The following is a 9,723-nucleotide window of genomic DNA, read 5'->3' as shown; positions in this document are numbered from 1 at the left end:
GGCCGCCGCCCCGGAAGCACTTCCCGCCCCCCTCGCGCCGGGCCCGGCTGCGCGCATGCGCGGTGCGGGCGCGCTGACCTTCAGCGGGGCTGTGGTGGAGGCGCCGCCATGTTCGCCCGGGGCGCCGCCGTCGCGCTTTACCAGCCGCAATGGTAATAGGAAAGGGGGCGCGGACCGGGAAGTGTCCTGTGGGGAGCGGGGGGAGGCGTCCCGGTGGTAGGAGCCAGCGGCGGGGCGGCTCGGACCGGCGCCGGGGGTCTGAGGGGGCGACCGTCCCCCCTTCAGCCGTGCGGTGCCCAAGGGTGGCGGGGCCGCCGCCCGGGAAGCCCCTGAGGTGTTGTGGGCTCCGGTGCGGGTTGGGGGAGCGGTGACCGTGAGGCTGAGGGGAAGCGGCCTGTCGGGGGCATGGCGGTGACCTGCCGGGGACAGAGGCTCTGTCCTGTCAGCGGCGGCTGTGAGTGATGGAATTCTCTAGGTTAGAAGGAACCTTTCAGATCACCGAGTCCAACCATCAACCCAACACTGACAAAAACACCACTAAACCATGTCCCTCGGCACCACGTCTGCCCGCCTTTTAAATACCTCCAGGGATGGTGATTCAACCACTTCCCTGGGCAGCCTGTTCCAAGGCTTAATAACCCTTTCATTGTAGAAATTTTTCCTAATATCCATCCTAGACCTCCCTTGGTGCAACTTGAGGCCGTTTTCTCTTGCCCTTGGGTGGGGGCGAGGGAGAGACGGGAGCTGGCAGGGAAAGGGCGCTTGTCTGGGGGAACACGGGTGAAATGGGCGAGGCAGGAGGAGTGAAAAGGACAGCTTCATAGATGGCAGGCGGTGCAAGGAGACCCTGCTCTTATCAGGAATTGGTGTTGCCTCCTCTGCTTCGTTTTAGCAGCTTTTTTAAAAACCAGTTACCTTTTTTTGAAAGTTGAACCCTTCTGATGTCCGGCCTTCCTTTACATTGTGCCATTATCTAAGGCAGAGGATAATGTATTAAGTGATCTATAGTGTCACAGGAGATAAGGAGAAAGGAGGAAGGCCTGGATACAAGGCATGGTTTAGAGTAGCCTGGGACAAGATACTACAGATACTTTTTAAGAAACAGCAATTATTAAATCCCCATCCCTCTGAAAGGGACCTGCCCTTGACAGTGTAGGTTTGCTGGAGAATTAGTGAACCACTCTAATTTCTCCTGCATTCGTTTTCAGGGGCCAAGTCAGGAATATGGCAACCCTAAAAGACAGTAAGTACTGGTCTTGTTTGCTTTTGAGAGAGGAAAAGTGTTGCAGGAAAATCACATGTTAAAATATACTTTTGGTTAGCCCGTGTTGGATGAATCAATTGTGATACACTGTAATGTCGATACGTGAGCTTCCAGCACTTCTTATCTTAAACAAGAGTCCTTCAGAAAAGGCATTGCTTAAAATGGTCTCAGCACTAATTTGGATGTCATTTCAGCAAACCAATATAGTTTTGCTCAAACATATTTTTAAAATAACTTTATCAAATGTGCTAAACCATATTTTTGTTCACCTTTAAGAATTCATTTATTTTCTGTTATCTTTATTTCCCTGTGTGTTTATTCAGTATTGAGCAGGGAAAAGGTTGACTTGAGTGGTTTCACTTTGGTAATGCTTGTTTAAGTCATTCCTCATAAGTTCTTATAGAGGGATATTGCTTTGGAATTGTGCTTGTATATAGGACACCTGTTTTGTTTTCTTTTTAGGTCAGTATTTTTATGAATCTCCTTTTGCCATGGTCTAAATAGAGGAGGAAGTATATTTTGTGTCTTGATACTATGAGGTCTTTTTTGTTTGTTTCCTCTCCTCGTCATCTGGGAAAAGACAACAATATACCTTAAATGATGTATTTGTGAAGCAGATAGAAGTGGAAGAAAAGAGAACAGTAAATAGATCCTCTGTTGGGCTAAATAATAAATATATGTTATGTCTGGAGGAAAAAAACATGCCTATTGTAAAGATGCATTTGTGTTAGCCAGGTTCCTACTCTTAATACTTTCTCACTGCGAATACTGAGGTCTTCTACGAGGTTTATTTGTTTATTTATTTATTGTTCTTTGAGGAACTTGGCAAGATATTTTTGGATGGCTGTTACTAGCATTTTATTGCTTGGTTTTGATCATTATGCCCAGTACAGCCCATGACCTTCAACTGTTAACCTTGTAGTTACCAGGCGCTTGAAGTCCATCAAGAACATTCAGAAAATTACAAAGTCCATGAAGATGGTTTCTGCAGCAAAATACGCAAGAGCTGAGAGGGAGCTGAAGCCTGCTAGAGTCTATGGAACAGGAGCACTGGGTGAGAGAAGACTCTTGCGCTGTGTGATGTGGGAACAGAAGAGGAAGACTTTCACAGTGGTGATAAAATGCCTAAACTTTTTTAACCTTTCAGTAGTTTTCACTGAATTTCACTGAATTTTTAGAGTTAGAAGGGACCATAAAGATCATCTAGTCCAACTCCCCTGCTGAAGCAGGATTGCCTAGAGCATGTTAGAGCATGTTACTCAGGACTGCATCAAGGCGGGTCTTGAAAATCTCCAAAGAAGGGGACTCCACACTCTCCCTGGGCAGCCTGTTCCAGGGCTCCGTCACCCTCACTGTGAAGAAGTTTTTTCTCGTATTTGAGTGGAACCTCCTATGTTCCAGTTCTTTTTTTCCAAAAGAATTTGCATCTCTAGGCCACCTTGAATGTTCCTTACAAGTAGTTTATGAAAACTGATTTTTAAGAGTTCTAATGTGGCGTTCATTATGATTTCTGACTACATTGTTAACTTTGTGCGGTTGCATGGTTGGTTTTGTTAGTCATAAAAGCACCACAGCTCAGAGTTTCTGGCCTGCTTCTGCATGTTAATGGAATTGTGTTGTTTCTCTGTAGCACCTACAGCTACTGCCAGACCTTCTGGTTAAAATTTATCTGGCTGAGATTTGGAACCCCTCTAGAAATTATTTTAGTTAGAATAAGTCAAAGGTATTTTGATATGACCTATTTGCTTCCTGGCACCCTTGAATAACTTATCCATGTTTTTTTTCCTAGCTCTTTACGAGAAAGCAGAAATAAAGGCACCTGAGGACAAGAAGAAGCACCTCCTTATTGGTGTGTCCTCTGATCGAGGTCTGTGTGGTGCTATCCACACGTCTATTGCTAAAACCTTGAAGAACGAGATTACCAACCTCTCAAACGCGGGGAAAGAAGTAATGGTGGTTGGAGTAGGTGACAAGATCAGAGGCCTGCTTCAGAGGTAAAAAAGATGGGTCCCAGAACTCAAACCCCCGAAGGGTTTGGTTTGGTGGTTTTGTTTGTTTTCTGTGGTAGAAATTTCAAGGCTTCTCAGAAAGCTGTGTGGCATTCACAGGAAATTGCATTTAATGGAACTGTGCTAAATTCAAGTTCCTTAAAAAAAAAAATAAAATCTGCAAATATGCTAAAAGGGGTTTTGTTCACCTGGATATTTGTGAAACTGCTGCACAGCGCTATTATATTTTTGAAATGAAAGTCTGAAAGCTGGCAATTCTGGCGCTGTTACAAGGGTGTGTTTATCCTGAAGCTATCATAATGTAACTAAAAAAAAGCAAAATTTCTCTCGGACCCTAATTGAATAAAATGCTTAGTTCTGAACGCTAGTAAGTTACACTCGTAAGTAAGTCTTGCTGCCACAAGAGCATCCGCTTGTTCTAACACAGGTTTGATGTTCCTGCAGGACACATGGCAACTACTTCCTGCTGACATTCAAAGAGGTGGGACGGAGACCTCCAAGCTTTGGAGATGCTTCAATCATTGCCTTAGAGCTGTTAAACTCTGGGTATGAGTTCGATGAAGGCTCTGTCATTTACAATCGGTTCAGGTAAGAGTAAACTGAAGCTGCACTGGAAAAATAGTGGGTAGAAGGCTCCAAACGGCATGTTGGCTTGTTGAAGTAATATGAAAACTGACTGTGAATTGTCACTTTATTTCTTGAGGAATGAGTGCATTTTGTTGTGTGTGAAGAAATGTTGTTTTGGGTTTTTTTTAATAGCCATGGTTGGAATTCTCTTATTACTTGTACAGTAGGTGCTGTTTTATTTACAGTCAGCACATTATTACATCCATGAGTTATCATAGAATCGTCTAGGTTGGAGGGACCTTTAAGATCATCTAGCCCAACCATCAACCTAACTCTGATTAAAAACCCATCACTAAACCGTGTCACTAAGCCCTATGTCAGCCCGTCTTTTAAATACCTCCAGGGATGGTGCCTCAGCCACTTCCCTGGGCAGCCCATTCCAATGCTTAATAACCTTTTCAGTGTAAAAAATTTTTCCTAATATCCAATCTAAACCTCTCCTGGTGCAGCTTGAGGCCATTTCCTCTTGTCCTGTTGCCTGTGACTTGGGAGAAGAGACCGGCCCCCGCCTCTCTGCACCCTCCTTTCGGGTAGTTGTAGAGAGCGAGAAGGTTTCCCCTCAGCCTTCTTTTCTCCAGGCTGAACAACTCCAGCTCCCTCAGCCGCTCCTCATAAGACTTGTTCTCCAGACCCCTCACCAGCTTCGTTGCCCCATCTGAGATCTCTTCATCAGGAAGAAGAGATCGCAAAACCTTGTGGGATTGGAAAGCCAGGAGTCTTCTATTCTAGTTTGATTTTAAACACTCAATTTAGGCTCTTCATTTCAACTAACCCTATTACACTATTTTTATACAGGTCTGTCATCTCCTACAAGACCGATGAAAAACCAATCTTCTCTTTTGAAACAGTTGCTGGTTCCGGTAAGTAGTGAACTAGGAACCACCAGTTATGTGAAGTAACAAATAACAGAAAAAAGTACTCTAAACATGGGAATATGGTATTAAAAGATCTTATTATGGTGTTGTGTATCATAAGTTTACGAAGTTGTTTTATTTTGGCAGTCCAAGGCTGACCTACCAAGGTGCTGTGGGGCAGGAAGGTTAAAAAGAAAGCTCGTACTGATTTTTTTACATTCTCTCTCGAGCAAGAATTGTGCATGGGCAAAACTCTGTCAGTTCCAGTGTTTTCAGCACTGAGTGGCCTGGGCATTGAATGACTTTGCACTACTCGGTAAAAATACTGTAGAATGTTTCTGCAGCGTTGTATGGGAAGATTAGACATAATACACCAGTAAAGTATTTGGTCTTGGTCAGAATCTGACTTGACTTTGAATTAAATTGAATTACAACACATAAAATACTTAGCAAAATTTTAAATAGCAGATGGATTATGAAAGTACATGTAGTATGTAGGAGAAAATCCTAGAATCATAGAATAGAATCATAGAATGGTTTGGTTGGAAGGGACCTTAAAGACCATCTAGTTCCAACCCCCCTGCCACGGGCAGAGACACCTCCCACCAGACCAGGTTGCTCAAAGCCCCATTCAGCCTGGCCTTGAACACCTCCATGGGGCATCCACAGCTTCCTGGACTTTGCCTTAAGTAGAGAAACCAGTTACCCTAGTAGTCTTTCACATGGCATTGTACTGTTCTACTAGAAATAGTATATCTTGGATGTCTCGTAAGTCTGCTCTTTCCTATTTTACAGAAAGCCTGAGTATCTATGATGATATTGATGCTGATGTGCTGAGAAACTACCAGGAATTTACACTAGCAAATATTCTCTACTACTCCCTGAAGGAATCCACCACCAGCGAGCAGAGTGCTAGGATGACCGCTATGGACAACGCTAGCAAGAATGCTTGTAAGTCTGCTCTGGGTTTTCCAGAACATCGGTAGTTTAGCGTGAAAGTACTGACCTCCCTTTGTGTAATTCCCAAAATGATAAGAAATGAGCTGGTTTCTCTCTTAATTCCATTTTGAATGTTTTTTTTTGAGCCCATTCAACCGGTATTCTTCTCTGAACATCTGAGCTTTATTTAGTCTCTATAAGGAGGGGTCACTGTCAAGTGTATGAAAAGCAAGACTAGATAACTGGAAGTGAAATAACAGATTCTTTAATAAGAATATGAAATACTAAACTGATCTTGTAATGGCCGAATATTCTTTACGTTCTTCTCGTGTGGCTGGTCTGAGGACTTCCAAAAATTTTATAAGCCTGTACCTACTTGTGAGCCAAATATAATTACCACTGCTCCGATTTAAAAGGTGAGGAAGCTGAAACAACGATTAAATACTTTACCGCCTGTCACGCGACGAGTTGAGAATATACAAGTATTCCTTGGAAGGTGTCCAAAGTGACGGAGCGTGCCGTTGGCGTTAGCGGGAGACAGCTGATAGGTCTGAGTGTGGCGTGGTGGTGAGACTTCAGTCCTGAGAGGGTGGCGTTGCGCAAAGGGTGACTGGGTGAAGCCGGTGCTCCCTTTGCCAGAACGACAGTAACTTGAAGGAAATACCAATGTAGTTAATTAACGGTAAAATCTGATTTGAAAGCAAATAATGTGTGCTTGCGTTATGTTAAAATAAGTGATGTCATACCGTGGTATTTACTCTTCTATCAGCTGTTCTTCAGATGTCTGACTCCGGTGCCTTAAGCCAAATCCTCAAGTTTCTAGATTGTCTCCTAGTAGTGTTATCTGTAGGGGAAAAGAATGAAAAGTGCAGTAAGTCTCTTGATCGTTTCAGTGGATTAACAAGATTATTTGATAATCTCTCCGTACAGCTTCTCTTTATCTATATTTAAGTAGTTATCATGTGTTTAAATTCCAACCTGAATTCTTTCTAGCTGAGATGATTGACAAATTGACCTTGACGTTCAACCGTACCCGTCAAGCCGTCATTACCAAGGAGCTCATTGAGATCATCTCTGGTGCTGCTGCTCTGTGAGTACCTGTATTAAAAAAAAAAAAAAACAAAAACCAACAGTGAAATAGGAGTTGTTGCGGAGTCATGTCGTGCTTGTACGTCCTGGTCCAGTCTGGTTAGAGGGGAAGGTTACGGCGTGTAGGCCCTAACATCGAAGGGAAGGCACTCCACGGGGTGACTTCCAAGTTCTTCAGCTTGCGCAGTTCTACTAACAGGTGTGAAGTCTGGCGTTAAAAAGCTGGTAAAATAGATCTTTAGCCTCAAGGGATTTTTGGGTTTTTTTTTTTTTTTTGGCTTTGAGTGGGTTTCCCCCTTCCTCCCTTCTACCTGGGCTTCTCCTGCTCTGCTCAAAGAGCCTGAGAGAGCTGGTGGGGGAGAGCAACTCGGGTGAGTGAAAAGCGTTGGGAGAAATGAGCCCGTGGTGGTGCTCAGAAGCCGAGAGCTTGGGGCTGGGCTTGGAAGGAGGAGGGAATTTCCAGGGTCTGAACGTGTATTTTACTTTGAAGTTCAGTATTTTGCTTATTTCCCTGAGAAAGAAGGTGTGTGAAGGTGTGCACTGCAGGTTACAAACCTGTCTTGTAACCGTGTAGCTGATGTGTATGACATCTAGCGGCTAAAAACCGGTGCTATACTGGGATGCAAATACATGTTTTAATATCGCGTGTGTTTACAAACTGCCTGGAATACAAACCATACTGCTGTTAACGTGCTGTATTGTGCTCCTCACAATACATTTGCGGTTATAAATACATGCCTAATTTTGCCTGAATTTGCATGAGTTGCTTCTTAACCTGCTTGTTCTGTTTTTTTTCTCGTAATACCGTAACCAGGGATTAATCGGAAAAAAGCGCTTCAGCCAAATCCAAGAGGTAAAGTTATGAACTAGAAACTAGATTGTGTTTTAAAAGGAATTAACACAGCCAATCTTGGAAGTCAAATGAGGAAATGGGAATTCAGTGGTGTTGGTCAGACAAATGTCTTTTCCCTAAGAGGGGAAACTGCCCGTTGCTAGTTTGAGTCTGAACAAAAAGTTCTTAAGTGTCAATAATTTTAAGCAAAAGAAGTCCATGAGAGCGTACATCCACATTTCCCATAATTTTCTGTGCTTTTGGGTTGTTTTTTTCTGGATTATTGGATTAGTTTGCAATTACTGTTTTAATTTTTTCGTAGTATCTTGACTTTACGCAATGAATTAAAAATATCTCTAATACGAGGTTGTAGCTAAAGAGGTTCCCGTAGCAAAATAAGTAGATTAAAAAATTTCAAACTTCCAAGGAAAAATAGACTTGATAAAGAGTTTGGGAGCGGGGGTAAGGAATATTAGTGAGTTGAAGTAGTCAAGTTTGGAAGAGACAAAAGTTTTAAATAAATTAAAAAAAAAAAAATAATTAAAAGGGGTTTAATTAGTTTCAATTCTCCTTCCAGGTGAAGAAGAGCTCACCTGAGCACATGGTTTAACCTGCCTGTGTCTGTGTTAACAAGACTGCTCTGTTATTTTGTGAAAAAGGGGTAAAGCCCCAGAAACCTGTAAATTCTTAAAATAAACCACCTACATGAAACAAACGTCCCTGGTGTCTGAATATCTGGGTTTGACTTGGTTACTCCTTGAAACAATTTTTTTTTTTTTTTTTTTTTCATTTTGTGTGTGCGTATATATATTGGATGGATAGATGAGGGGAGGGCGGTGGATGGTGTCTACCTTGACTTCAGCAAGGCTTTTGACACAGTCTCCCACAGCATCCTCGTAGGTAAGCTTAGGAAGTGTGGATTAGAGGAACGGGCAGCGAGGTGGATTGAAAACCAGCTGAAAGACAGAGCTCAGAGGGTCATGATTAGGGGCACAGAATCTAGTTGGAGGTCCGTAATGAGTGGTGGTCCCCAGGGGTCAGTACTGGGTCCAGTCCTCTTCAATATATTAATCAATGACCTGGGTGAGGAGACAGAGTGTACCCTCAGCAAGTTTGCTGATGATACAAAACTGGGAGGGGTGGCTGACACACCAGAAGGCTGTGCCACCATACAGCGAGACCTGGACGGGCTGGAGAGTTGGGCACAGAAGAACCTAATGAACTTCGACAAAGGCAAGTGTAGGATGCTGCACCTGGGGAGGATTAACCCCCTGCACCAGTACAGGTTGGGGCTGACCTGCTGGTCTGAGGAGAAAGACCTGAGAGTCCTGGTGGACAATAGGATGACCATGAGCCAGCAATGTGCCCTTGTGGCCAAGTAGGCCAATGGCATCCTGGGGGGCATCAAGAAGAGTGTGACCGGGAGGTTATCCTTCCCCTCTGCTCTGCCCTGGTGAGGCCCCATCTGGGGCACTGGGTCCAGTCAGTTCTGGGCTCCCCAGTTCAAGAAGGACAGGGAACTGCTGGAGAGGGTACAGCGGAGGGCTACAAAGATGATGAGGGGCCTGGAGCATCTCTCTTATGAGGAAAGCCTCAGGGTCTTGAGTCTTTTTAGTCTGGAGAAGACTGAGGGGGGATCTGATCAATGCTTATCAATACTTCAAGGGTGGGTGTCAGGAGGATGGGGCCAGTCTTTTTTCAGTGGTGCCCAGGGACAGGACAAGAGGAAACAGGCACAAACTGGAACCATGATTAGGAACTTCTTTCCTTTGAGGGTGGCAGAGCCCTGGAACAGGCTGCCCAGGGAGGTGGTGGAGTCCCCTTCTCTGGAGACATTCAAAACCCGCCTGGACACGTTCCTGTGCAACCTGCTGTAGGTGGACCTGCTTTGGCAGGGGGGTTGGACTAGATGATCTCCAGAGGTCCCTTCCAACCCCATATCATTCTGCGGTTCTGTGATTTGCATGCTATAAAATACAGTAACGCCGCAGTTCTCGGCCCTCGCTGGGCATGACAGGATTTTATAAATGATAAAATGTGCAAAATAAAGAGTACAATAGAAGCGGAAGAAAGAAATGGTCCTGGTGCAGCGTAACCATAGAAGTAGAA

General features: G+C 44.1%; 1 protein-coding gene across 3 annotated transcripts; it reads left to right on the top strand.

The window, feature by feature from the left end:
• Positions 1–45: 45 nt before the first annotated feature.
• On the top strand, positions 46–8,344 carry ATP5F1C (ATP synthase F1 subunit gamma). 3 transcript variants are annotated; one of them, XM_074144498.1, is made up of 10 exons: positions 46–152; positions 1,209–1,243; positions 2,187–2,318; positions 3,054–3,258; positions 3,718–3,861; positions 4,696–4,760; positions 5,550–5,705; positions 6,687–6,783; positions 7,597–7,635; positions 8,192–8,344. In XM_074144498.1, exons 1-9 carry the CDS (start codon positions 109–111, stop codon positions 7,601–7,603), a joined length of 885 nt encoding a protein of 294 aa, XP_074000599.1. In that variant the 5' UTR covers positions 46–108; the 3' UTR covers positions 7,604–7,635; positions 8,192–8,344. The 3 variants fall into 3 exon arrangements, with proteins under 3 accessions (XP_074000599.1, XP_074000600.1, XP_074000601.1); XM_074144499.1 differs by lacking the exon at positions 7,597–7,635 and having other exon boundaries at positions 8,192–8,343; XM_074144500.1 differs by lacking the exons at positions 7,597–7,635; positions 8,192–8,344 and having other exon boundaries at positions 6,687–6,787.
• Positions 8,345–9,723: the final 1,379 nt, after the last annotated feature.

The sequence above is a fragment of the Numenius arquata genome, chromosome 2 (assembly GCF_964106895.1).
Source record: "Numenius arquata chromosome 2, bNumArq3.hap1.1, whole genome shotgun sequence".
Lineage (NCBI taxonomy): Eukaryota > Metazoa > Chordata > Aves > Charadriiformes > Scolopacidae > Numenius > Numenius arquata.
The sequence above is the reverse complement of the archived record's forward strand: the minus strand, read 5'-3'. Positions and strand labels throughout refer to the sequence as shown.

What these genes read in the sequence shown, in the direction of transcription:
- ATP5F1C (XM_074144498.1), top strand. Translation starts at nt 109, where the DNA reads ATGTTCGCCCGGGGCGCCGCCGTCGCGCTTTACCAGCCGCAATG. An exon ending in GTCATTTACAATCGGTTCAG is followed by an intron (nt 3,862 to 4,695) that starts GTAAGAGTAAAC and finishes ATTTTTATACAG; the next exon opens with GTCTGTCATCTCCTACAAGA. An exon ending in CAACGCTAGCAAGAATGCTT is followed by an intron (nt 5,706 to 6,686) that starts GTAAGTCTGCTC and finishes AATTCTTTCTAG; the next exon opens with CTGAGATGATTGACAAATTG.